This window comes from Temnothorax nylanderi, unplaced genomic scaffold, assembly GCF_030848795.1.
Source record: "Temnothorax nylanderi isolate EJ_2023f unplaced genomic scaffold, tnyl_v1.0 TNYL_tig0007_pilon, whole genome shotgun sequence".
Classification (NCBI taxonomy): Eukaryota; Metazoa; Arthropoda; class Insecta; order Hymenoptera; family Formicidae; genus Temnothorax; species Temnothorax nylanderi.
The window spans coordinates 1,944,701-1,972,315 of record NW_027249069.1 but is presented as its reverse complement, the minus strand read 5'-3'; the positions used below and the strand labels follow the sequence as shown (position 1 = coordinate 1,972,315).

General features: G+C 44.3%; 3 protein-coding genes and 1 long non-coding RNA gene across 8 annotated transcripts; 3 read left to right on the top strand and 1 right to left on the bottom strand.

Annotated features, from left to right (window-relative positions):
- The first annotated feature begins 4,046 nt into the window (after positions 1 to 4,046).
- On the top strand, positions 4,047 to 12,652 carry LOC139781603 (uncharacterized). Its single transcript, XR_011720591.1, has 2 exons — positions 4,047 to 4,329; positions 11,911 to 12,652. It is a non-coding gene; the product is annotated as an uncharacterized lncRNA (long non-coding RNA).
- Emc (Basic helix-loop-helix domain-containing extra-macrochaetae) lies at positions 8,061 to 10,503 on the top strand. The gene has a single exon (XM_071720413.1). It carries the CDS (start codon positions 8,695 to 8,697, stop codon positions 9,148 to 9,150), a length of 456 nt encoding a protein of 151 aa, XP_071576514.1. The 5' UTR covers positions 8,061 to 8,694; the 3' UTR covers positions 9,151 to 10,503.
- A 339-nt stretch (positions 12,653 to 12,991) lies between the features above and the next one.
- On the bottom strand, positions 12,992 to 17,767 carry Psa (puromycin-sensitive aminopeptidase). Of its 2 annotated transcripts, none has more exons than XM_071720198.1 (4): positions 17,414 to 17,767; positions 16,643 to 16,887; positions 16,291 to 16,438; positions 12,992 to 15,902 (listed from the first exon to the last, which is right to left on the bottom strand). In XM_071720198.1, the coding sequence occupies exons 1-4, from the start codon at positions 17,747 to 17,749 to the stop codon at positions 13,821 to 13,823; spliced, it is 2,811 nt and encodes a 936-aa protein (XP_071576299.1). In that variant the 5' UTR covers positions 17,750 to 17,767; the 3' UTR covers positions 12,992 to 13,820. The 2 variants fall into 2 exon arrangements, with proteins under 2 accessions (XP_071576299.1, XP_071576289.1); XM_071720188.1 differs by lacking the exon at positions 16,291 to 16,438 and adding an exon at positions 16,102 to 16,252 and having other exon boundaries at positions 17,414 to 17,764.
- Positions 17,768 to 18,541: 774 nt separating this feature from the next.
- Eip63e (cyclin dependent kinase Eip63E) lies at positions 18,542 to 27,118 on the top strand. Of its 4 annotated transcripts, none has more exons than XM_071720263.1 (7): positions 18,542 to 19,331; positions 20,973 to 21,062; positions 21,402 to 21,530; positions 22,033 to 22,226; positions 22,308 to 22,693; positions 22,779 to 23,323; positions 23,423 to 27,118. In XM_071720263.1, exons 1-7 carry the CDS (start codon positions 19,286 to 19,288, stop codon positions 23,512 to 23,514), a joined length of 1,482 nt encoding a protein of 493 aa, XP_071576364.1. In that variant the 5' UTR covers positions 18,542 to 19,285; the 3' UTR covers positions 23,515 to 27,118. The 4 variants fall into 4 exon arrangements, with proteins under 4 accessions (XP_071576364.1, XP_071576369.1, XP_071576376.1 ...); XM_071720268.1 differs by lacking the exon at positions 18,542 to 19,331 and adding an exon at positions 19,691 to 20,165; XM_071720275.1 differs by lacking the exon at positions 18,542 to 19,331 and adding an exon at positions 20,167 to 20,290.
- The last annotated feature ends 497 nt before the right edge of the window (positions 27,119 to 27,615 follow it).

Sequence of the window (27,615 nt, the reverse complement as noted above, 5' to 3'; positions counted from 1 at the left end):
AGAGAAAGAGTGCGCCAGACGAGGCAAGCGTGAGCGTATGGTTATAGCCGCCTCTCTCTCCTCTCTCTCCCTCTCTCTTTCCCTCTCTTTCTCCCCCTCATCACCCTCTCTCGTCCACCATGCCTCTTCCTGATACGATGTTACAGTCTTGTAGGCAGCCGGGGATCGGGAGAGTCGCCCCACAGCTAACACGTGCAAGGCGCACGTGCACTCCGAAAGAGAGACCGACCACTCTAGCCGCTGGCGCACAATCATCGGATGCCAAGATACACTCCACGGAATAATTTTCGATGGGGCACTCCCATGTGTGTGCGTATGTGTGGGTGTGTGTATGTGTGTGTCTTCCTCCTTCTCTCTCTTCTCCTTCTTCTTCTTCTGCTTCTTCTTCTTGCGGTCGGGCAAAATCGAAAAAAAAAAAGATCCGCCGCGAAGGCGAACGAGCGTTGTACTTAACATCACCTCGTCATCGATTCGCCGGCGAATAACGCGATAAATAATCGCCCGTGTCCTTCGCCGTTCATCGAACGATGACGCGCTCCAAAAAATACGCGCGATTTCACCTTTCCAGACACGTAGGACTGCGTTCGGATTCCCCACCCGAGTGCTAAAAATCCTATAGTATATGTTAAGTGCACTATAGATTTTCAGCACCCAGGTGGGGAACCGGAACGCACCCCATGATGTAAGAGAGTTTTTTGCAAAAAACAAAAGAAAAGAATGGTTGTTTCGTGCGAGAATATTTGCGCGGAAATTCGCGCAATTGGACTACGAAATCGTATATTCGTTGAGAGATCGAATAAGATATCGAATTGACGACGGGAAACGTTATTTCGTAACGCGTCTGTTACACGGAAAAGAAGAAACCTCGTGAGATCGGGTTTATCAGTTCTCGCATTGTGCTGTTCAACTTCCTGCCCGTCGCGGCGTCGGCGTCGTGTCCGTCTCGACGAATCGCGCTTGCATCATAACCGGCGAGCTGTCTATCTAATCTTATTTAAGTCGCCTCGATTGATCCGCAATCAAGATAATCGTGTTTTGATCGGAGTAAGCGGTGTGTTTACGCTCGATTCTACGTACGGTTGCACTAAAAATTACACGCGTACGCGTAAAGCTGACAAATCGCAAGGAATAAGAAACCAGACATTCGTAAACCAAGTACTTATCTATACAAAAAAAAAAGAATATTCTAGATTTAAAAATACCTTTAGCTTCAACGTGGAAATCTTGAAATGAGATTATATATTGCGTTAAACGAGGAAAACTTGCTTGCATAAAGTCACGTTACATAGTTCAACCAAGAAAACAAGTTGAAATGAAAAGTTGAAATTCTTATAAGAAGATTATAGAATGTTACGTATGTACGAAACAATGAACGCGTTAATTTAAGTATTATAAGTTTTTATTTGACGCTTCTTTTTTCTCTGTGTAAGACATCTATCTGTGTGTCCAATAGTCTATTTTCTATTTAAAAAAATGTTTCTGTCCTAAGGAGAACAGAAAAGTCAAAATAATGTCGAGTTGACGTTACTTCGGACAAAAGTATGACATAAATTTGTCAATAGGTATGACAAACTGACATCATTTTAACTTTCTGTTCTCCTTGGGATATTATTTGTCATTCTCATCTCGTCATTCTTCATAAACGCGCTCTTTTTTCCTTTCGCGATTTACGCGGTTGCAAATGAATATCCGCGTTTATTCGAACATGGCAAAGGTGAAGCGAAAGAAGGAAGGAGGGGAACGACACTATATACGTGGGATTAATATGCAGAAGCGCGGCGCGGGTCAAATCGGGGCCGCGACTCGCATCTTAAAGGGTTAACTCTCGGAACCCCCCCCGTCGGCTTCCCCCCTGCAATTTTCTATGCGGCGCACGCACGGCGGCGCTCCGCAAATTTATTCGTGAGAATGTACGACATGCGCGCACGAGACGTGGACGAGCATGCCTGCTTACCTACCACCTAAGTACCTATGCAGGCCATCGGATGATCGGATGCAAACGGATGCGGCCGCGCGGCAAGAACAGGAAGCGCGCGATTACGCTCCTCGGCTCGGCTCACCTCGGACTTCGCGTTCCACGGCGTTGCGTGTGCGCGGCAGCTGTGCCGGGAGAGACGCGCCACCGGTTTCCATCACGCCGCGATCGCACGTCGCCGTCCCGATTTCGAGAAAGGGACACAGGGCGAGACGACGATAATTATAGGCACCGACGCTTTTTCTCCGCGTCCCGCGGCGACGGCGGCGGCGGCGGCGGTCGCGACGTCGCGCTCGACTCCGCCGAGTCACCGCTGATAAGTTTCCATTCGACGTAGCGACGTGCGATCTTTGAAGGAGCGCGATATTGTTGGTTTGAACCGGGCTAGCGAACTCGGCAAAAATATCGAAGCAATTACTTCCGATAATTAAATCTCGATTAAAAAGGAAACTCTTCGCTGCTTTATCGTTAATGAGAGTAGCTCGACAAAATTCTACGTTTAATGCAAACTTTATCATTTCGAATTAGAACATATTTGTATTAATTGCAGGATATGGGATACAGGTAGCAGAGCTTCAAGATTTGAAAGATCTAGGAATTAGTGCCTAAAGTCCAAGATTCGATGTTAACCCTTCGTAGAACGCATGGGGCTTTCAAGACCCACTCGATATTTCAATTTCGAATTTTACGGTGATTTTATGGACTCATAAAGAAAAAACCCAAACAAGAATCAAGCATATATAACGGTATAAATAGATTCTTAAAGCCTTTGAAAGTATACTTGAATTTTTTCAGATTTTTTATGGCACCATTACAGCCTGAAAATCTTAACTGGGCATAAAAGACCCAGGTGATCGACGAAAGTAGTAGAATTACATGTGTTCTGAAGGGTTAAAGATTCGGATATCGAGAGAGAGACCTCGGACATTGATACAAGATATCGTGATTTATGAATCATTAAATCTAATACGTAAGATATTTAGTCTTTCTAAAACAGTTATAATAAAATAAAAACTTAACGAAGAATAACGTTACCTTAATTAAATAAAAATCAAGAATTCTGAAGTAAAACGTACACCTGCACGCACAGATTCTCCTTACGCATTGAATTACGTAACTAACATATTTATTCGTTCGACGTATAGAATTTATCGTAGATTGGTGGAGCAAATACAACGCTCAACAATTTCTCACGATTGGATCTCTCGCCGATGATAATCTTTCTTATCGAATACGTGGAAGTGACTCAAGAAGACGATGCCGAACGTCGATTATCGAGCTCGGGCCCGATCCAGTTGTACATCGATAGAGCTTTTGGGTACGCTTGAACCGAGAAACACAGGGTGATAACGTTAAAATCGGGCGTTATCGCGCCGGACGATAAGATTTGTCTTAACTACGTGCAGGCGTAAAGTGCGAGATGAGTACAGGCGAACGGATCGACACCTGGCCGATCGATCTCAACGATTCGCTTCCTTCGGTGATTCATAGAACCTGAATTCTCGACTCCAAGTTTCTATGTAACTCCGAGGCTTCTTTCGGCAGGAACACAGCTGCTAGGAATTATTTGCCATATGTGCGCGAGAATACGCACAAGTGCTCCGCGGCTCTGTTTAAAAGTTGAATTTCCGAGCTTTGCTCTTAACAATCTATTTTTTTTTTCTACGATTGCAGGTCTGAGGAATTGTCGTCGTCTACATTTTTTGACACAACGCTAGAACAACCGTCTGGAATTTTTATTCCGATGTATCGGGTGTTTTTATTGTCTGTTTATCTCAAGTTCGTTGGTTGTCATAATTTTATCGTTTTAAAATTTTTAAACATATTTAGAAAATAGAAAATTATACTTGGAAAATACTTAGAAAAAAATATACTTATATACATTTTTATACCTATTGTACATGGGGAAATTTTTAATTTTTGTTCCAAGAATGTTCCGAAATTGGATCAAATGTTGCGGATATTTAAATTTCAGACTTGTCGGAATAATTTTGTTTCTTCCGAAACAATATGTACGTGAGAATACAAATACGAGAATTTCAACGTACAACGCCGACGGGCTAATCTTACCTCGTGACGTTACGGCGTTAGCGGCGGATTAACATTTCCGATATTAATTAAGCGGTCTCGCGGGCGATACGGCGCGGCGCGGCGCCAAAGGCGTCGGACGAACGAACGAGTCTCGGACAGCCCCGTGGGGATCTCAATGAAAAGTATCAGTAAATTCTCTCGATAGTATACAGGCGATAGCGTGCCGCGTGGCGCGTTTCCTCGGTTTATTTATTCCCGGGGGTCAAGGGAACTTCGTTTCTTAAACACCGGGGTCAAGGAGTCAATGAGATCCGGTTGCTCAGGTATGTAACCGCACAAGTGTTTGCCCGCCGAGTCTCACGGGCGTTTCGCGTTCGGTTTTATTCCCTGTAATTTTCCACGGGATTGTTCCTCGCGAGCTTCTCCTCCTCCTCCTTCTCCTCCACTTCCTCCGAGAGAGGGAGAGAGAAAGAGAGAGAGAGACCTCGTCAACAACGACGGCCGCGAAATTGTCGTCGCCGTTCTGAATAACGATCGTCGCGATAATATCCGTGAACGGCCATCTTTTTGCGCACCGGCAATATAGGTGTGACTCGACTCTTTTTATCCTTATCAGCCACGTCGACGCGAAGGAAGAAACCGCGGTATTAGCGAGCCGTCGGACGATATTGCGAAAGAACGTCATATTTTTTGCCACTATTTTATGGAGTCGCGCGCGCGGTATTGGACAAATAAGTCGACGCATGTTTTTCGCTCGCCCGCGATATTAGTAATAAGCTCGCTCGCCTTTTTTTTCCTTATCTGTGCTTATCGACGCGGAGAGGAACGCGTTAGCCGTTAGAAAATGCCGCGAGTGTTATTTATTTTATATATGGTTGACAAATAAGACGGGAAATTTTTACTCTCAACGATAGTTCGCTTCTTCCGTCAGACTTTCCTCGAACTAGTTTATATCAATTGGATTACGTGTAACGATATAGCGATAAAAATACACATTTTCCAATTACTACGATACCGCCTATCGTCTGGAGGAGATTCGCACCAGATTGAAATATCACGAACATAAAGAGATATCAACCGGAGTTAGTGGAACAAGTCTGTCCTCTTAGCCGTAAATTGCTGCGTAAAATTTCGGCGCAATTAAAACGATAAGTTCTGATATAATATCAGGCTTCCGGATGTGCTTTCCTTGGAAGACTCTAATCGACGACGTTATTTCGGGCCGCGCGGAGGTCGCGGTTTAATCTAAAGATTTGATGATTTATAGCCACTAACGTTAAGTACATATCGATAAGACTCGGCGCGGTTTGGGGATCTCGCTCGAGAGAGACGGACAAAGGAAGAGAGGCAAGGGGAGGGCGAGAAAGAAAGAAAAAGAGAGAGAGAGAGCTTTTCATGCAGCTGCGGCGTGGATCGCGCGAGTATCTCGCGAGCGGTTGTCAATGATTCCGCGCGTCCACCCCGCCGTCCTCAATTGTCTCCGCAGGCCGCTTCGCTTCCTCGGACGAGTCCCGGGGCGCGCATGTCGACGTCGCCTGGAAATTCTACGAAGCGTGTCGCCGCTAGTCGACTCTCTCTCTCTCTCTCTCTCTCTCTCTCTCTCTCTCTCTTCGTCTATCGAGCGGCCGGCGCAGCCACCTCTCCGTTTTTATTTAACTCGTCCGTAGCGCCGGACATCGGGCGGGTTCTTGTCTTCACACAACCGGTAACGAGACTCCGCATGAAGTCACGAAGCGCGTACGTGCGACTCGACGCGAGCACGTGAGACCGGGGGAGAGCGAGATGGAAGACACACAAAGTACGATGTAATCGCAACGACGACGACGACGACGACGACGCGATCGCCTCGCCTCGAGGCGAGGGATATATTCGTTGGGAAGATTGAGCCGTCCGAGGGACGAGGGACGATATTTGCGTTTGCCGGCCCAAATAAAGGCGGGCGAGAGCGCGCGGAGTCCGAGTAACTCCGGTGGAAGTTGTCGCGAGGCAAAGCGGGCCCCGGAGCCGGGCATTTGCAGAAAAAGGGTCGTTTATACGAATAAAACCCCTCGTCTTCTCGAAACGACGAGACTCGAGCGCGGTAAGTATGATCACGGCGCGGCGCGCCGTGGCCGCCTCGAGCGAAATACCTGATCTGCGGAGGGATCGAGCTTGCCGCTCGAAATGACTCTCGTCAAAATGCAATCCGAATAAAAGCGGCTGAATGTATATAGCGTTTCTTCGAGGTCACAGGCGAAGAATAATTTGAGTCGAACATTCAGAGAGGCTGAACATTCATGTACAGCTCTGACACAAATTGCAGCATTTTAAATTACCAATAATGTATATAATTTTTTTATGTTCCAACAGAGATGTTTCAGAAACGAGTAACTTATTTTATTGTTGGCAATTAAAAGAAGACATATGGAACAATTACTTTTTGATTCAATAATGATTTCTTTCTTTCGACATACGAGATCGTTTACTGCTCGATGCATTTAAAGAAAAAAAAAAATAGTATGAGTGACTAGAAAATTGAGAAAAAATAGTATTTTAATTATATTGTGAAATTGTGATAAGAACAATGAATAAATTGTACGAATTAACTAAAATAGAACGTAATAATGTCAATCATTTGTAGTAAATATGATATAAGAAAACAGCAATAAAAAAAGTTTTATTAAAGAAAAATATATTATTAATCCTAAAAGTGTCATTTTGGCTGTAAATGTTTGTCTGAATTGACAATGAGAGATCATATAACATTACATGAATATTACAGTCGTCCCGCTATTTTCATGCATGAATATAATTCGACCAAGTGTTGCAAAACGTTAAGTTACGTCATATCCATTTTGCCGCGATTACATTTTGATATTTCTCGATTTATATATATTCTCACGATTTTATAAAAAATAGTTGTGAATATACTTCAATTTCAGAATTATCAGAATCTTAAATCCCCAGAAGCTTAAATCTCGTATATACTTTATTCGCAAAGTTACGTACTCGCGGCGTGATTTATATAACGCGTAATGATCTCGGCGCAAATGATCGGAATTCGCGAGGCGTCCGCGGAGCGCGCGCGCGCGCGCGCGGCAAATTTCTTCGCGCGACACTCGCCGCGTCGCCGCCGCCGTCGAAGAAAATCGCCGACGGCCGGAATCATGGTGCGCAGGTTAGCGAATGACCATCGCCCGTACACGTCCGAGCGCATAGAGCCCGGAATGGTGGTGGTCGACCGCCTGTTACGGAGCGTTGGTGGGCGACGTTGTTGTCCTCGTTGGTAGTGGTAGCCGTGATGGCTAGTGGCTGGCGCCGCCGGACGTTCAACAATGGTCGCGCTCCCCTTTCCCGTCTCCCTTTTACACCCTCCCTCCGTCTCCTCCTCCCCTCGTGTCCCACCGACGCCGCCGGTCGCGTAGCCGTCAAACACCCCCGACTACTGACAGCTTCGAATCGGACCCCACGTGCGATTTTCACGCGCGAGACCCGACGGTCCCTCACGTTCGCGACGCGTCGATCTCTCGGCAGCTATTCCCTCATGATTAGTTAATATCTATTAAATTGGATCAATTAAATTGAATCAGTTTTTGGTCAACTATTTTTTACGTGAAATGATCCCCTAGATTCTTTCCCACGTGAGATTTTTATGATTACAAAAGCGGCTCTTTGATTTATCAAAAAATCGTTCCACGTGAATTTATCCAACAATCGACAGACTCATTGGAATTCTTTCAGTTATTTTTCTTACTTATAGTTTACATGTAAACTGTCCCGGTTTTTATTCTCCAATGGTTTTTTTAATATACGTCAAAATTGAACAACTTTTCTCGAGGATATCTGCAAGATTCTCGTAAAATGCAGGGTACAAATAAACTCTGCGGAAGTTACGTTAGAATTATGAAAAATTGGAGAAATCCGAGCGATCGCGCGACGCTCGAAGCCGCCGCTAGTGCCGCTACTCCACTCGGGCAGCGATTGCGCCGTACAAATGCTGGAAGCGTCTGGCGGGTATGCGCGGGGCGCCGGGGTGGGGCGTGGGGCAAGGCTATAAAAAGACGCAGGTGAGGGGCGGAGGCCAGTCGGCTTCGATCCGTCAGAACGATCGTGCGTCTAATTCTGGTCGACGGTCACGTTTCGGCCGCCTCGCTGTACAAGTCAGTACATTTCGTACGTGCGACGATCGCATCGGAAATTCATCATCGTCACGGCGCGCAGCTGTCGCTCGAGGATGACGCGGCTGGTCGGCGATACGAGGAGTACCGGCACCGTGTGATCTCCGCACGCGTGATTTCACGCGCTCGTAGACCAGAGTAAACGGAAGGAAAGAAAAAGAAAACGCGTCGGAGCTCCGTCCGCAGAGAGAGACGCGAGGAAAGAGAAGATAAACCCGAGAGGAGGGCCATCCCGCGCGTCTCCGCTCCGCGCTCTTCACGTGCATATTTGCGCCTCGGTGTCGGACGGGCCCGGCGATCGATAAGGGGCGGGTGGTTGTGTATGTGTGTGTGCGCGGCGGTGGCGCGCCGTCGTCGGAGAACGCGAAGCGAATCTCCCTGAGTCGCTACCGGCGGTAGAGGCAGTGTGCTCTCGCGGACGGCGTCGACGAGGGCAGCAGGAGAGCGCAACGAAAATCTCGAAGATCCGCCAGGATCTTCTCGATCGATCTCCGGAGCGTCGACTTCCGACCGTCGCCGTCCGATACCTGGATGAAGGCGATGGTGGTGAGCCCGGTGAGCGGCCGCGTGCCGCCGAATCATCGTGGCGTTCTGCACAACGGGCTGGGGATCGGCGGCGCCAGGCGCGACCTCGAGGCCGAGGAGGTCGCCGCTTACCTGACCAAGCTGCGCTCCCTCGTCCCGGACATGCCGCGCAAGCGGAAGCTGTCCAAGCTCGAGGTGATCCAGAGGGTGATCGAGTACATCTGCGACCTGCAGACCGCCCTGGAGGAGACCAACGCCGCGCATCAGGACGCGAAGACGACGATGACCACGACGACGACGACGGCGACGACGATGTCGACAACGGCGGCGACGGCGTCGGAGGCGACGGCGACGACGACGCAGTCGTCGAGACAGCCCCTGCAACCCCTGCTGAACGCCGCCGCGTCGATCGCCACGACGACGACCACCACCACCACCGTCGCGACGGTCGCCGATCGGTGACCTGCCGGCCGGACCCGTTAGGGCGTCGTTGAGGTCGCGTCGAGGCCACCCCCCTCGTGTGTGTGCGCGTGGATCAGGTAGATCCGCGCTCCGCTCTTCGAAGAGGGATGACGTCCGCCCCGCGCTGATCTACGTCACGATCTGGGTCACGCTGGAGGTGCCGATCGTCGCCCGGAAGAGAGAACGCGTTCGGGGACCATCCGAGGGGCGCGCCTACGTCCGAAGACGAAGATGCGCGACGGTGACGGAGAGAGAGAGAGAGAGAGCAGCGGAACACCCGCGCCGTCGGTTTTCCTCAAGCTCTGTCCTTCCCCCCTGCGAGGGGGAAATTGTAAATACATTTGTATATACGCTCATCGCATTCCACACGAGATCTCTCACGGTTATAAGGATTCGGCACGAACCCTCCCCCCCCCTCCTCCTCCCCCTTCTTTTTTACTCCCCCAGACAGCACCGTGTCCAAAATCGGGACGTAAGACGTCTCGAAGGCGTCTTACGTCCCGATTTTAGCCGTAAGATCTTATCATTCCAATTTTTTGGACCGACCGCGCGACGCCGATCGAACCGATCGCCGATCTCCGCTTTATTACGGAGCGGCTCCGTTTCGCGATCGACGGACTGGAAGGCAACGCGCGAGTCAGCGCTTGTGCCTCAACGAACTCTACCTGCGTGAAATCGGGAAAACCGGATCGATTCGAGCCTCCCGAGGGCGAGCCCATCCGGTTCCTCGACTTCTCCTCGTCGATCGCGTCGCGACGCGACTTCGAGCGCGTTCGCGTGCACCGAGCGCTCTCGAAACGTTCGTTACACTCGAGTCATTATCTATAGCGCCCCGCCCAGCTAGTCTCCGCCGATCGATCGCCTTTTCTCGCGAAGGTCCTCCCCGGAGAAGAGCCTCCGTTCGTCCGCGTTCCTCGAACAGCGGGGAGAAAGCCGCGTGACGATCGGCGAGTCTCGGATTTCGATCGACATAGAATATATCGAGGACGAGACCGCGTGGTGACGATCGATCGGATGGGACCGGCCGCGGACTCGAGATTCGTTTGAAAGGCGATTCGACGAGGCCCCGGTTTGTTTTCCAGTCGAGTTTCCGCGCTCCGTCGCTGGTGTCCCTGATTACTGTATAGTTATCACTACGTCGTTGTTATTAGCCTCTTATATTATAATTTAGACAGTGCTGACCCCCCCCCCCCCCCCGCCCCGCCCCCGCCTCTCATCGACCCGCGTAAATATTGTATATTTGCAAAGACTGAAAGGCTGTATAAGTACATCATTGCGCGGGCGTCCCTGCACTCGTACACACAAACACACATACACATCAACACGAAATAAATGCAAGCTGTGTCTATATAAGTTAGTCTCGTGCGTTTGTTTTTATCTTGCGAATGACGCAATCCCTGTCCCCCGACCGCCCATTCCTATCGATCGCACGGGTGCGCGCACATAAATTGATTAAAATTAGCGAATAATCCCGTAATCCCTTGAAATCTGTATTTCTCTACGAAATCAAACACCTGGAAACGTCGATGTCGAAAAAATAAAGACGTTTGTTACGCACGCTCGTTGCTTTCATCTTAAACACGGGAGATTTCGTTAACTCGCTCAATTTAAAGATTAAATAACGCGATCCTACATAATCGTTAATATTGAAATAAATATATATATATATATATATCCATTTTATTATCTTCTTCCGAATTAAAAATGAAACATATTTGTACGCTTATATATATTCCTGAAAGTAAGATTGAACTCGGAGGAGTCTTGGCGATGTGTGCTTTCCGCATCGTCTACTCTACGTGTAAATCTGCTGAAGATTCGACGATATCGGGAGCGGAAGCCGGATGGCCGGACGAGGGGTGGCGAGGCGGACGGGAGGGTTAAATAGGCGCACGTGCGCGCAACAATCTACGCACACGTGCGAGGCGAGGAGGGGTGACGTGACGGCCCCGTTCGCCGTCGCCATCAAGCTTCGTCGGAAGGCGAAGGATGTGTGCACGGATTGTACAAGGGCGACGCGCGACACCGTCGTCCCTCCGGTGGGGTGTAGGAGTTTTCGCAAAGTCCCGTATTGATCGTCTTCCGACGCGGGTCACGTGCGCGCGTGTTCCTGGGAACGCTCGATCCGGGTTATACCCACGGGAACCCCCGACCCCATGTGTGTGCCTCGACGTTTCTCTCTCTTTCTCCCTTATCTCCCTCCGCCCTCCTCCTTCCTCCCGTCCTTCGTCCTCGCGCCACACGTTTCCCCTGCTCGAGCGAGCGAACGAGGGGGTGCATTTATTACCCCACGGAGGATTCGGGCAATCCTCTAAGAGCATTCGACGTCTAAGCGTATTAACCCTTCGTGCGATTCCTCTCGACTTTCTGTGGAACGTTTAAGAAATCATCAAAAGTTCGAAGTCGATCTGCAAAATTCGAGAAAAAAAGCGGATCGCTATAAATCGCGATACTTGGAGTTAATTACCCTACCCGCCGAAACACTGTGCCAATAATATAGAGCCTAATAAAGTCGAAAGGAATAAAAATGACAGAGATTTCGTCTCCAAGTTTTCTCGCGATTGTATTTTTACTCCATCGTCATAAAGGATTTAACGATAACGTTCGATATCGCGTCTTGGGATCAGACGTTCTCAGAAATATCCATTTCACGTTTAAAAATTAGTCATTTTAAATAGCTGTACCGCGTACATCAAAGGAGAAGTATCAAAATAGGTATTTCTCGCTCCGATTTTGAGCCATTTCGTCTGTTTGTAACAGATACGAATAGACGGAGGGTAAAATCTCTCTTTCAACGTGAGGGTAGTAGCGGCTACACTCCGTAGCAGCCGTCGGCTGATGATTGCGAACAACACGCTGATAATGGAAATGAAGGCTGACTCACTACCGGGATCATCTTCCTTCCTTGTCTCGGCACGTGCAACCATCAAACGCGCGGGGGACTGCGTTCTATGACGGTCGATATGAAAAGTGTCGCGACATCAAGCATCGAGAAGCGTCGACGTTTCACTTTTATTCCTTGAAAGCAACTCTATCTTGATAGTAAATATTTGTTGAACTCTTATCAAATCTTAATCAAGTTTACACCTATACGAAACATGTTTAGTATCATTTCCTTCATCGATAGTTACACGTTCTCGATAAAATTTTAGAACTTTAAGTTTTAAGCTCAAATTGCGGGACCAATATGCGCAAATAATCAATGTATGAAATACAGATAATATAGAAAAACAGGAAATTACAGGTACGAAGAATTAATTACAGACTAATCGTATCGAGAAGAAAAGTCGACGCCAGCTACTTTTTTTTCCACTACGACTAAAGGGAGACGATATATATTTATTAATGTTTGAGATAATTATGGCACGCATACTGCATTTAGCATTAATACCTGAAGTAAACAACCGTCTATATTATAGATTATAATTTGTACATATTATGGGGTTACATACTAATAAGTTTTGTATATAACTAATAAAAAGCTAGTGCTATCGTTATGAAATGTTATTGATAGTTGAGCAGGAGTACGCTAACTCTGTTATAGGTGATATAACATAATAATCCAAATACGAAAATCCAAGAAATATTTCAAGTGTCTAAGGAATATCCAAGTTTTAATTCACGACAAATTTCAAAAACTTGAAAACTCCTGTAGACATCTTTACATCAAAGTTTAAAACTTAATATTCCATTTAAATATGATACTAAATTCAGAATTTAATTAATATAATTGCTTAATATAGATTTCGAGATATAAATTTTTTTAGATCGGATTATCATCCTGTGAAATAGTTAAGTCATATCGGTTAAATAAATAAAAATGCGTAAACAATCTTTCGAATTATTCATCGGATTTAAGTTTGACCTTTTATTTTAATAAACAGAATAATAGGGTTTTTTCATAAAAAGATCCATGTTCAAACGTAGTTCTTTTACATGTTGGTATAGTTTATCTAAAAATCGAGAGCAAATCTTGCAAATAGCTCACGTAATATATGAATAAACAACAATACAAACGCATTAAACTTTCACGACTGGCTTTTCTAAATTACATTTATATATAAATGAACATTCTAAATTACATTTATATATAAATCATGTTTGAAATAGATTCCGCTTTAAATACTGCTGCAGTATTGTATGCAAATATTGCTTCAGTATGTTACTGAGAATTAAAAGTATTGATATATAATATTCAGTTTTAACTTTCCTCATATAATAAATGAAAGAGATATTTGAAATATATTAAAGTGATTATTCTAAATATTTCAATTTTCCCCCATAAATGATGATGATGGAATCTAATACCAGGCAAGAAATAAACAGATAAGAGAACTCTGTAAGGTGTTGGATTACGCCATGACTCGTCAATGAGGTATAATAGGTGTATACAAAACTGTATTTTCTCCCATGTTTTTTTTTCACTCGGTTAAATTTCTAGCCAATATTAAGCAAATTAGCTTTTCGTCAAGCGTGCATACACGTGGTTTGTCGGATTATTTATGCATTATCTCATACACAAGTCCGTACCTAATTAACGTTCTCTCACAATATCAAGCAGTACCATAAATGTTCGCGTAATAAAACCGTTTGGCTTGTATGCGGTCTCGAATTATGCCAAAATGTCCTATTAAGGTAACGGAGAAAGAAAAAAATAAAAACTGTCTTTACTAGACTTGAGTGGTCAGATATTTTCTGATGGAGTCTTTTTCTCGGCTGAGCCATGCCGCGTTCAATCTAATGGACTCCACGCACTGCTGCACCGTTCTTTCGGTGCCCGGAGTCGGGTGACCCTCGAAGAAGTTCTCCACATCTTTGGCCTGTTCCTCGGTGACGAAGTTCTCCGTGGTGAACTTGACCAGCCGCGCCAGTAAAAAGCCGCCCTCGTAACGATCCATCAGGGTCTTCCATTTCTCCTTGAAGAAGTTCCACGCCATGAGACGTCCTTTGTACGACAAGCCCACGGACATGATGGCAAATACTGTGTCTTGAGCACGGACCTCCTCGCTCATCGCAAAGTCCAGGACCTTTCTCAGCAACGCTTCGTCCTTGATCGCGCCGAGCGCACGCAGAATCCGCTCTTTCTCCTCTTGAAGATCGGCCTCTTTGTATAATTTTATCATAGTGTCGTAAGTATTGGCATCGCCCACGGAGAGTATAGCTCGATAAACCGGGCTTCGCAAATCAGCAGCGAGCGACGTCGTGCCGTTTACGTGTAGCTCGAATCTTCTCTTCGCTTCCTCGATAGTAGCTTGATCATTAAAAGCCGCCATGCGGCCTAACACGAGAGATCGGAGTAACGTGGTTAAGTGACTCTCGTTTGGCCTAGGATCCCAACCTAATATGCCATTAACGTCGCGGAACAGATTACGTCCGAACGCTTTGAAAGAATCTTCAAAGTCTAAGTGCGAGATGAGAATGCCGATTTTACTTAGGATATTTACTATGGTAGACCACACGGTGTAGTTGTCCTCGTGCATGAACGCCTGCATTAATTCGAGCACCTCCACCGTGGATGCGTAACCCGCCTGTACCATCGCGAAGAGATCATCCAGTAAACCTAATCTGTCGAGAGGAGGTAACGTGTGCTTCTTAATCGCGGGCAACAGAAGCGATAGAGCGGATTTACTGTAACGGGTTCGATAGAAGCCAATTGTACCAGGATTGATCTTCAGCCATGTGCCCTCGGGAACGTTTTGGATTACAAATTCCTTGGATTTCGCGTCTAAAATGCCGTCGAATATCGTCTTGCACGGATTTTGCGAAGAGGTTACGCTTATCGGTATGAGCCACGTATTATCTGCATTGTTGTCCACCGATCCGTCAGCCAAGAATCTCTCCTGAGACAATGATAAGATCCTATTGTCGCCCTTTTGGCGAAAGTCGACCTTGACAACGGGGAAACCCTGTCTCTTGGTCCACGACGACATCACTTTACGCACAGCCTTGTTACTGGCCTCCTCCAACGCGGCCCAGAGATCCTCGGTCTCCGCATTGGCGTAGCTGTGCCTTTTCAAGTATAGATTCATACCCTTCCTAAAATCGTCGTCACCTATGTACGCATGCAGCATGCGTATCACAGAGGCGCCCTTGTGATACGATATGTCGTCGAAGATCTCGTCGATCTCCGACGGATGGCCGACCGGCACCTCGATCGGATGACTGTTCTTCAGTGCATCCAGTTCCAGCGCTCGGATGTACGTGTCCGTCACGAATTGCGTCCAGATATCGTACTGTGGGAACAAATGGGCGACGCAGAGAAACTCTACGAATGACGCGTAGCCCTCATTCAGCCATAGATGCGTCCACCATTCCATCGTCACAAGATTGCCGAACCATTGATGCGCCAACTCGTGCGCTACTATCAATGCAATCCACTGTTTGCGCACCGCCGATGTATTCTTCGGATCTACGAGCAAACAGGTCTCGCGGTACGTGACGAGTCCCCAGTTTTCCATAGCGCCGGACGAAAAATCGGCGATCGCTATGAGATCGATCTTCGGCAGGGGATATGCGATACCAAAGTAAGTCTTGTAATAAGGCAGCACTTTGGTGGCCACTTCCAGAGCAAACTGGCCCTGCTCCTTCTTGGATTTGGGCACATAAACTCGAACTAACACACCGTCACTAGACATGTCCTCGATGTAATCGAAATCGCCTACTACTACGGCCACTAAGTACGTCGACATAATAGGCGTTCTTTCAAAAGTCAATGTCTCGTAGTTGCCATTTGTAATTTTGCTTTTCACCGGCTGAAAATTAAAACAAATAAGATGTACACATACATATTTACATTAAATGTCATACATAAAGAAATAATCAAATGTAAGAAGAGCGTAAGAAATGAAAGAAAAATATGTATATCTACCTTAAATATAAATCAGAAGATAGGGAACGAAAGAAAAAAAAACAGAGAAGCAAATAATATTGCAGATGCCGGGCGCTGCTTACCATATTGGAAAGTGCCGTAAGACCGATTGGTACTTTTAGCGTAATGTCAAATGTGGCTTTGAGCGCTGGTTCGTCCCAGCATGGGAAGCAACGTCTAGCATCTGTCGGCTCAAACTGGGTAACCGCCGCGTGTTCAACGGTACCGTCCTCTCTGAAATCATAAAAATTCTACATTGCAAGGATGCTCACCATATTCGATATTCCGACCAGGGGTGTCTGAGTTGGGATTGCGAGATGTATATCAAAGGTCGCTTTGAAGGACGGTTCGTCCCAACATGGGAAAAATTTCCGCGCCGACGTGGGACACAAAAAAGTTACGGCGCAGTAACCATCTTGCCTTTGAAAGATACATACAACATACACAGTTTAAACATTGCCTTCGTTTACCCACGCGTTATATAATTTTGTCAGATGCTAAAATTAATAAACAATGATTGAAACGCATTGTCAAAAGGGTCCTTTTCCTAATCAAATGGACAGACAGAGGCAAACGATTTTGTAATTCTTTCATATATCGCAAAATTACGAGCTGCAGTCTCACCCGGTATATTTGCTCCTATACAAGCCCTTCATCTTGTCATTGATCTCGCCCACGAATTCTATATTCAGGTATCCGCTCTTACCGGATGGCAGAGCTTCAGGAAATACCAACATGGCCGTTTCTTCGGAGGCTGACAGTTCAATTTTCTCGGCAGCAATGGTCTTACCATCGTTCCCGTTAAAAGTCGCGTTTTTTATATTAATTTCCAAAGAATTCAACACAATGGTATCAGTCGAGTTTTCCACCTGCAATCCAGAAAAAAGAAAAAAAATCAGTAGTCAGTAGAGAGAGAGAAAGAGAGAGAGAGAGAGGGAATTTGCAGTAGTCATCGTACGTTGCAAAGATAAGCGTGAGATACCATTAAACAGACACAGTCTGAGGAAAAATAATAAGATAACGTCGGCAAATAATACAACTAGAAATCAAACGCGCGCGTCATTGCGGAATAAACGAGGCAAATTGTCGAAAGGATTTAAAACCGCGATTGCCGGCAATTAGAGAAGATAAGGCGGTCGGTGTTTGCCTATCAAACTCGAATCTAAACACTATTCAAACAGCCATGTAGAGCCGGCGGCGGCGGAAGGGAAGGAGAGGGGAGGGGCGTTACTTGGTTATGTTTCCCATATGGCTAGCGGCCGCTTTGTTCTCTATCTCTTTATTCGACTCTTTTTCTTTCATTCGAGGGGAGGCGGCGAGAGAAAGAGAAAGAGAAAGAGAGAGAGACAGAGACAGAGATAGAAAGATCGAAGTCTAGATCACGACGGGACTTACGTTGAGGTGCACGTTCTCAGTTCCGTCGAAGGTGAAGGCAGCGAGATTTGGCGTCAGCGATATATCGTAGTGATAGGGACGCACGCACAACGGCAGACGGCGAAACGGCTTCTCGTCGCCCGACATCGTCGCTCCGTTCGGCACGTTGACAACTTCACTCGCGCGCTCACCGCGGTAATTCGCGTGCAGGGTCTCACCGCCGTTCCCGACGGTGCTCGATCCTCGTAACAGCCGCGACAACAGATTATCGCCAACTCCCTTCCCGTTCCCGTTTTGCTGACTCACAAGGCGACAGCGCACACTTACACCGACACGTGCGACGACGCGCGAGAACATGGCCCAGGTTGGCCAGGTTGCGCGCCCGGGCGGGTATCGATATCGCGCTACTCCGATATTCGCGGTTACTCGCGGTATCGAGGTCTCGACGTCGAGTATCGATAATGAAGACCCCTCGATTGTGTATTTTTCAAACGAGGTGAAAATTACAAAAGTGAACCGATTTACTAAATTTCGTAAATAAAATCGTAGATATTACAGTTAATTTCCTCACTTTTGTAATTTTTACCTCGTTTCAAGATACACATTCGACCCTCTACACAAAACTGTATATTATATGTATAGTTGTTTTTTTACATACAGAAAGAAAGAGAGAGAGAGAGAGAGTTTTGAAACTCGGTGTTATAAATCTGCGCAAAACTTGGAAAGATTCTTGCCGAGAAAAAGACTAACGTCTATTTCTACTAACGTAGATTAACTTTAATCTTTTTAATCCAGTTCTACGAATCAGAAAGGGATAAAAAATGAGTTAGGCTCTGCGCACAATAGAGCACATATTAGGAATCGGGAATGAGAAATAATAATTAAACGTAACGCACAATGAAAAGGAATAAAATATAAGATATACAATAAATATAGGAATATCCCCACATCTACATATCCTAATATTTAATATTTATTACAGGAATATATGTTTCCTATTTATATATCCTAATATTCGAGAGAAACAGCGTTTGGATCTTTCCCGCGCGTCGCGCGCTCGTCCAATCTAATTTCTTTCACGCGGTGTCGCCGTTCTAGGTTCGCGTGCGCGCGCGTCTCGGGCCTCGGCTGAGCTCGGCTGGCTCGCTCGCGACTTGTCGTGTCGTGCGGTGCGGTGCGAGGGTGGTGTGGTGCGGGCCGCAGGGCGCAGTATCCGCGACGTGCGAGAGACAGGCTTCCGGGACCGGTCGGGTCCCGTTCGCAGATGATTTACCGGAGGTAGTGTGTGGCGTGCGCGAGCACCCGCCGTCAGCAGGGTTAAGCGCGAACGGGGAGGAGTTGCTCCGACTCCGACGTCGTGATCCCGTGGGCGAGAAGAGGAGAGGAAATACCAGAAGGAGAGAGAGAAAAAGCCAAGAGTGTGTGTGTCGCGTGTGTGCGTGCGTGAGAGTGCCACCGACGACGTGAACCTTGCCCCTCTCGTGGACCGGAGAGCCGATCTCTCGGTGGTGCCGAATTTCGCGGTGGTAATATTCTCGCGGTGGCGCACACCGCGCGGAAAGACCCCATCGCCGCCGTCGTCGTCGTCCACGGGGACAGCGCGGAGGCGTTTTCATGGCGCGAGGCGACGCGACGTCCGGGACCGTGCGCGCATCGCCGAGATACGAGACGACGGCACGAGCGACGTGAGAGGAACGCGCGCTAGGGAGCACGGCACCCGGGATCGCCGCAGGAGCATCGGCCGAGGGAAAAACACAGCAGCGGCGGCGGCGGCGACGGTAGCGGTAGCGGTAGCGGTAGCGGTAGCGGCGGCGCGTACACGCACACACCCGCAGCCGAGTGCGTCACCGCCCATATGTGATGTGTCCCGCGCGTGCGAGCGAATGAGTAATCATGTATTATCAGGACAAGGGTTCGACCGCCTCCAAGAGTAAAGAAGGTAAGTCGGATCGTCGGAGCGCGCGGACGCCCCTGGCGCGCATCCTTTTCCCATTCGACTCGTTCCGGCTCGTCGTTTCTTATCGGCTCTCGGCCGCTTTTGTGTGTGCGTGCGAACGAGGTGTGAGAGAGAGAGAGAGAGAGAGAGAGATAAAGCTGGAAAGAGAAAGAAAGAATGTATGTGTATGTGCGTGCGTGTGCGACAGAGAAAGAGAGAGTGAGAGAGAGAGAAAGAGGTAAAGGGAATTCCGTTCCAGGATCCGTAGAGATGGAAGAAGGACAACAGTCGGGGCAACGCGACGGAGAGGAGCAGAGTGATAAAAAAAGAAGGGTGTGGGAAGGAGGAGGAGAGAAAGAAAATGACAATTCTCTCTCTCTCTCTCTCTTCGCGCGCGCACGTGTATGTGTGTGTGCGGGTGCGCGCGCGCCGCCCGTCTCGTACGTGTACGTGTACGGTATCGTTTCCCGATGGCAGAAGAGGGACGGAGCTCCAGTATGCAACACAACGCTCGGACAGAGAGAAACCGAACGTTTTTCTTCCTCGGCCCGCGACGTCGCTTGATACGCGCGCTTGATTCGCGCTGGCGCGCTTATCAGCTTCAATCGCGGGATTCGCGTCTCCGTGGATCAACGTGGCTCGCCGTCGAGCGTCGAGAGCCCCGCGCGACGAGTCGAGTACAACGCGATCTTCTGTGCAGCGCGAAGGAAGCCCGATGCGTTATCATTTTCACACTCGAACAGACATTCGTTATCCGACGCGTGAAACTAATGCATATTAGTTCGTTGACCCCCACTTCGCTGTAACTGCTACCTGTACCGCAGAACAACTGTTTGTGTATGTATATGTGCGAGGGTGCGTGTGCAGAACTGTACCGTACTCGTGTGCGTGCACGTACGTGTGACTGAATGGCGTGTCATGTGCCGCATACATACGGCGGTTTCAAAGTTTTTATCGCGATGGTGAGTGTCCCGTGAGAGTTTGCTTCGTTATGCAGCTCTCGCGCCAAGAAGCCACGATAGTTGAGCTAGAATTGAACCTGCACTTGGAAGGGTATACTTGAGAACGCGTATCTTCATTCTCGTAAAAATCTGCCAACTTTCGTATCGCGATTAGATGAATCATCTACGTTCGGAACGAATTACATCATTCCGCTTTGAGACAAAACGCTGCTCAAGTTACCTTCATTGAGTGTCATTATAACGTCTAAGCGGTCGAGTAAGAAAAGTAAGGCACAAGTTTTGACCTTTGTATAACGCGAAAAGAATCTTTCTTCATCCGTACCTATCGTCCGTTGTATCGAATGCGTGTTACCCGCCAGAAGAGAAATTGGTAGACTCCTTTCTTTTCCCCTCTCTTCTCATTTGTGTATTACGTGATGTGATCATACGCATATTTTTTAGCGTGCATGTTTCTCGTCGTATCAAGTTCCTCGCGTTGTCATTTAAGAGGAATGTCACGCGTATATGCCTCTATAGTCATTATTAAGGAACACCAGCGTAACACAGTGGATGATGTCATCATAATGATCTGTTATATCTAAATTACTCGGATGTTCTTGGCCTTCTGTTATGATGTCATGCTATCTCAACTTACGTTTGGTGTATCAAATGGTTGTTTAAATATTACCCTTGTTACACGCAGGGCCTGTGACAATGCGGGAGAAGAAAGGCGGTGCTCTCAGCAGAGTGCAAAAATTAAAGAAACGCCTCAGTCACAGCTTTGGACGGCTTTGTAAGTACAAATAATATTGTATGAATTTTTTGTACAAATAATTAATTTTTTTCACACCGATAAAAGTTGTATTTGCAAAGATTAAACTTTATTATCTTTAAATGATTTTTTAAATATTATTGAATATATAATTTATATCAGGCAAATAATTGTTTTTGTAGACTGTAATTAAACAACGTCTATGTGTGTTATATTTGATTATTAACGTTATAAATATTAAATATATTTGTATTACAAATAGAATAAAGTAGTTTGACATAATTAAATCACGAATTATTTGTCAACTAGATATAATTATGATAAATATCATACATTTAAATGTTATTTATTTTATTACAGCTATATCAAAAGAAGAGGCTGATGATGTAGCAACCAGAGGTCAATTGCCATATAATGGTTATTCTGAGGAGTTCCTAGACCGATTGGAGCCAAATGGCAACATACCTGCGGATAAAGATCGTCGTTATGGTGAGCTTTATCATGAAAACATTATAAATATATTATAAATATATGTTCGTGGGTTTGATAACGTCTTTTAGACAGAGTTTGACATATGTTTATATATTTTGTGAAATTGAGACAGTATAATCTAATTGATGTTGTACACACATTTATTAAGTTATTTATTAACTAATTCTCATATATAAGAACGCACTTATTCATGATACATTTATTAAAAACACTAAAAAGATATCACTAAAAAATTTTTTATCAATATGTATCAAATATCACGTTTTCATTTTTGTGCATATTAATTATGCATGGTTGAAATTATGCATATATAAGAGTAGTTATCTCGCGATTATTTAAAATTTTAAATGTACAAAATAACCAAAACATATAGATATGTTACATATAATTTACACAACACAGAATTACTGTATATCCCAGAATTTTATAAAAGTCTGTGACTTTATCCACTTTTATTGCTGTTATTTTAAGAATGTTTTCGGAAATTGGACTGTCATAGAATGGACGGGTGTGGGCGACCATGAGAGAGTGCATCGGCAGCTTTCGGTTTCTAGCGATTCAAAGCTTCTCGATGAAGATATACGGGAAGAAGCTAGGGTAATTTTGCGGCCCCGACGTCCACCGCGACCCAAATCTGAAGTTTTTCTTGGTCCGGACCCACCTAGAAGAACTAAAAGATTCTCCGCTTTTGGGGTAATATTATACTACATACGTACTCATTCGTATTCACTTTCCAGTACGATACTATACATTAATCTCAATTTGTCTCAACAGGGAGATTCGCCGTTCGGTAAATCTGAAGCTTATATAAAACTGGAGCAGTTGGGAGAGGGATCATATGCCACAGTGTTCAAAGGCTACAGCCATCTCACTAATCAAGTGGTGGCTCTTAAAGAAATTAGACTGCAAGAGGAGGAAGGAGCTCCGTTTACTGCCATTCGCGAGGCAAGTCTCCTCAAAGAGTTAAAGCATAGCAATATCGTGACTTTACACGATATCATTCATACCCGTGAGACGCTCACCTTCGTGTTTGAATACGTTCATACCGATCTATCGCAATATATGGAGAGGTATGGAAGCGGGAACGGAGGATTGGATCCGCGCAACGTTAAATTGTTTCTTTTTCAACTGTTGAGAGGGCTGGCATACTGTCATCGCAGGTAATTAGACAGATACATGTAGTACGTAACGTCGATGTCTTCATCCTGATGCGCGTTGATTAATTTGTGTTACTGCATACTTTAGGAGGGTTCTGCACAGAGATGTAAAGCCACAGAATTTATTAATCAGCGAAATAGGAGAACTTAAATTGGCAGACTTTGGGCTAGCAAGGGCCAAATCCGTGCCATCGCATACATACTCACACGAAGTCGTGACCTTATGGTATAGACCGCCCGACGTTCTTTTAGGTTCCACAGAATACTCCACCTCGCTCGACATGTGGGGAGTAGGTTGCATATTTGTGGAAATGTTAACTGGCGAACCGACATTCCCAGGTGTACGCTGTACGTACGACCAACTCGATAAGATATTTAAAGTGCTGGGCACACCTACCGAGGAGACTTGGCCAGGTGTCACGCATCTGCCCGGGTATAAGGCGCATAGACTGATATTTTATCCCCCGCGGAAACTGGGACTATCGTTTCCCCGGCTTTACGATATCGCCGAAGGCGATAGTATGGCGTCGTCGCTCCTGCAACTGAATCCCGATCAACGGATAGGAGCGGAGGAAGCGTTACGACATCCCTATTTCGCCTCTCTTCCTAGGAAACTATATGAATTACCTGATGGTAAGAATTTTCTATATAAAAATTACGTCTAGCACACCGTTGCAAATATTGTCGTGAAATATATGTCTCTCACGTGACAATCTGTTAATTCTGTTGCAGAAGTGTCGATATTCAGCGTAGAAGGTTGTCACTTGTATACAAACTCGAGGCACGGGTGCGCGGATACGCGTCACACGACTCTTAAGACTTGAGGTTAAAGCAAACGTTAAAAAGAGTAAATTATAAGTAAATTCGCAATTTACACGTTGAGTGAAACATTCATCCTCATGAGATTCATACGTGTGGACGTACGCGCGCGCACACAACACACACACATACACGACACATTATACTCAACAGATTTACACATACGTAAAACAGACATACACACGTACAACACAACCATGCGCGCGCGTGCGGATACATAGGCGCACATGCACTACTCCCAGATGCGTTGTTCGCTCTCTCTCAGGGCTGCTCCATGATTTCCGACACTGTTCTTTTTACACATGCAATGAGAACATTCTTTTTCTCCTTTTTTTTTTCGAGAATATACGTATCGAGTAAATTATTAATTATTAACGAAGATAAATCGTAATTCTGATCAAGGAAACAAGAAAGTAAAGCTTACGGCTACGAGTAAAAAAAAAAAGATTATAAGAACTTGCGCACGCTCGATTTAGGAAGCAAAAGCACGCACGACCCATCCTCGCACTTCGTCCAAATACTAGATTTAGATCGATACCAATCAAAAAGAAAAAAAAAGAAAGATACCATACCGCCGCCCTGCGTCTCCCCGATCCCCAGCCCAAGCCAAGTAGGGCGGACGGTCGCTGGTTAGCAAAACTATTACGAAGTAATTATTACTTATCTTAGAAAAATTGTGGAAGACCTGTAGCACTTTATATAAACGAATTTTAAACTGCTGTTTCGTACACGATGTTGGTCGCTAGGACAGTTGAGAATATTGATAGATAAAAATAGGGAACCGTTGTTCGAGTTAAATTTATTGTTAGACGTGATGATAGCGTGTAAGGTATTAGAAGTTTAGGGGGGAAAAAAACAAACACAGCGCGTCAGTATTAGTCAAGTGCCATAGTAGCCAACATCGCGGGACGCAGCGAGAGAAAACTAATTGAACGCTCATCGTTAATAATACCCGATTGTAGTGATCTATACGTAAGTGAATTAGCATTAGATCGTATTTAATATCAATCGCAGTTTATCGACAATGTCGCAACGTAGCGTAAATGATAGCAAATCGAGACAGACAGAGGGAGAGAAAGAAAGTGGGAGAAGTGAGGTAGCGATTTTAGACTTGTCGAAATTTCATTTCAATTTGCTTTTAATTATTATTGACATTAGCCAAATATGGTGCTCGAGCTGTAAACTGTGACATGTTCAATCGACCTCGTACTCGTGATATAATTATTCAACGAGTATCCGTTCGATTTTTCTAAAAAAAAAAAAATGAAAAAAAAAAACTACCGGATAAACTAGCGTTGGCAATAGTAGAAGTAGGGAAACGTAAAGAAGAAAGATGAAAAACGGCGTTACAGTTCTTCCAAATTTTGTCTAAGCTACAATTGAACGATTATTGCGGTAATATTACTCCTTTTCGTAGGTTACATTTATACCGATTTTTCAGCACACTTATTAAAAAAAGAAAAATATATCAACGAGGTGAAAGTAAATGATAGGAGGGGGAGTTTCCGAAGAGATTTGAAAGACGCTATTGCTATTACTACCGATTATTGCGTTTATTTCGGTAGATTGTAAATAGTATTACCAGATTCGTATTATCGATGATGCTGAGATAGCTGAATCGTGATAATAAATGTGACTTTGTAATAAATTCAGATGTATGGTACTCTGGACCCAGTTCATCCTTAACCCGGCAGTGGTACCACCAGGGCTAGGCGAAATATCCTGCAAAAAAAAAATTGCATTTTAAATGCAATCCAAAATTACACTTACAAGCTTGTGATCGTTTTATGGGAGTACACACGTTTAAACTACTCTCTAAACTGAAACGCCAAATGTTGTAAAAAAAAAAAAAATTATATTTCGTCTATATAAAATACAGTTATAAAGATTTATTTTTACATCTTATAAAAAGGAAATATCAATAAGCCACGATAAATCCTGCAACGAAGATTAGGATTTCGAGAATGTTACATTTCATTTTTGTACTCGCGTGATGCAGAACGCGTACGAGAAATATTTTCTCTCATTGATATTAAATGATGAGAATTTTCATCTCTTTATTTAATTTCTATAGTCAAAAACGTTTGCTTTTTATTGTAAATAGGTTGCAGTTCCAATATACATATTTCTCATTATCTTGACGTTACTACTTGTTATCATTCGTATCACCTTTTGTCGAAGTTAAATATACATAATGTAAAATTAAGCTTGTTTAGACACTTTGTAGACGTTTAAGATTCTTCGTTTCTTATCCTGCCATTTTCGTGAAGAACGGGCATTTATAGAATGAATTAAGTAGGTTGATATCGTAATCATAAGTATAATTTCCTATGTTTACGGAATTTCGAGAGATATTCCGGTAGAATTGGTTTTTAGGAAGCGGTGCTAATACTTTTTTACTCTAGTGTGAAATTTGTAACTTATCCCATCCTATGGATGGTAGCTTCGAATTTTGTTTCTAGAAGGAAATTACGTTTAATGTAAATATTAACGTGTAAACAAGAATCCGTTTACATCGATCTCAATAAATGTAAAAATAGAGAAAGAAAAAAAATTTAAGTGTCAACTTTTTTTATATGTGAAGAAATTTGTGTTTCTTATTCATATTATATAAATTTAAAAAAATACACTTAAATATCTTTTTAATTAGATTTTTTTGTTTCTAATCCTATCAAAGTATATTTATTAATTTATTTATTAAATATGAAAAATGATACGTGATACGTCAAGAACAATTAAGTTTCAAATATAAATATAGGTGCAGAATTTCTATAGATTGACTTTTAAAACTTAAGAAGAGTAATGCGAAAAACGTAAATATAAATATAAAGATCGACTTTGTATTATAAATTTTGTAATTTACATTTTGTGTATATAATAATATTTGTGTCTTTCACACGCGCGTGTATATGTTTTATATTATATCTAATCCTGATATAATGACATAATATTTCGAAGTGAAGTTTGCTTAACTCCATATTTGGATGCATTTATCGGTCTCTCCTTAAACTTACTTTTCCTTAGTTTTTAATTAATATTTATGAATAATAAATAATTCCTTAAAAATGACGCATCTCAATTTTCCGTAAGAAAAATATAAAGTTTATATATAGGTCTCTAAAAAAATTTCGTCGTATCGATAACAAAAATTCTACCACTGCCGAGTTAAACGTTTACCATACATGTTTCATTTAATTTTCTAAAAATACACAAAAACCTTCGTAGCTTTAATATGTACTTAATACGTTGTTTAAGTATCCGATATTTTGTACGCGTACAAAATCTCCCGGTCTTCAACTGTACATTTTATTTGTAAATTTTTTTTTTATATAAGAAATCGCGAATATATATCGAAACCGCTGCGGAATTGCGTATTGAACAAGAATTTTAAAAAAGTGAAAGTGGAGGAAGAGGAATTATGTTTTCGCGCATAGATTTTGCGCTCGAAAATGGACATTTTCTTGAACACCTCGCGTCGTTAAGAACATGTGTTACATATGTCTGACGATTAGACCGATTGATGATCGATTCCCGAATTTATTCGGAAGTTGAACGTATTGTGCCTGTGCTACAAATATTTGAAATAATAAAGATACAACTCTCGCTATATATAGATATATTATACTGCTTATGAATCTTACATCTCTATTTTCGAAATGCATGGCATAATGTTCTCGACAAACTGCTGTTTTATGGCTCAAGTTTCCGTGTAAGCGAATTTGAAAATAATTTATATTTGCGAAATGAAATTTCTTGAAACTCCAAGTAGTCATCTGTCGAAGGCAGATTTTGCAAAATATTTGCTGTAAATTTTATCGACGAGTATCAACAGAATCTGACAGAATATGGCAGATTGCCAGCAAACACCGAGTAGAATCTGTGGAATATTTCATTTGAACAGTTATAGACAGATTCTTCTCGGTATCTGCTGATAAAACACGAGCTTAATAAAATTAACGTCAATCGCAATATTCTGTTCAAATCTGCTGGCAAATTGCTAACTTTTTGTTTATTGGAAAACTTTTGTATATTTTTTTTTTCTTTTCTGCAGCTTGAGGTACAAAATATTTTCAAGTACTAGCATTACAAAGATTTCTTTTCATTGC

Excerpts from the sequence above, each read along its gene's own strand:
- Psa (XM_071720188.1), bottom strand. The coding sequence starts at position 17,749 with ATGTTCTCGCGCGTCGTCGCACGTGTCGGTGTAAGTGTGCGCTGTCGC. Across the intron at positions 16,888-17,413 it reads CTGAGAACGTGCACCTCAAC|GTGGAAAACTCGACTGATAC; the intron begins GTAAGTCCCGTC and ends TCTGGATTGCAG. Across the intron at positions 15,903-16,101 it reads TTACGGCACTTTCCAATATG|CCGGTGAAAAGCAAAATTAC; the intron begins GTAAGCAGCGCC and ends TTTAATTTTCAG.
- Eip63e (XM_071720263.1), top strand. The coding sequence starts at position 19,286 with ATGTATTATCAGGACAAGGGTTCGACCGCCTCCAAGAGTAAAGAAG. Across the intron at positions 19,332-20,972 it reads CGCCTCCAAGAGTAAAGAAG|GGCCTGTGACAATGCGGGAG; the intron begins GTAAGTCGGATC and ends TGTTACACGCAG. Across the intron at positions 22,694-22,778 it reads CTGGCATACTGTCATCGCAG|GAGGGTTCTGCACAGAGATG; the intron begins GTAATTAGACAG and ends TGCATACTTTAG.
- Emc (XM_071720413.1), top strand. The coding sequence starts at position 8,695 with ATGAAGGCGATGGTGGTGAGCCCGGTGAGCGGCCGCGTGCCGCCGAAT.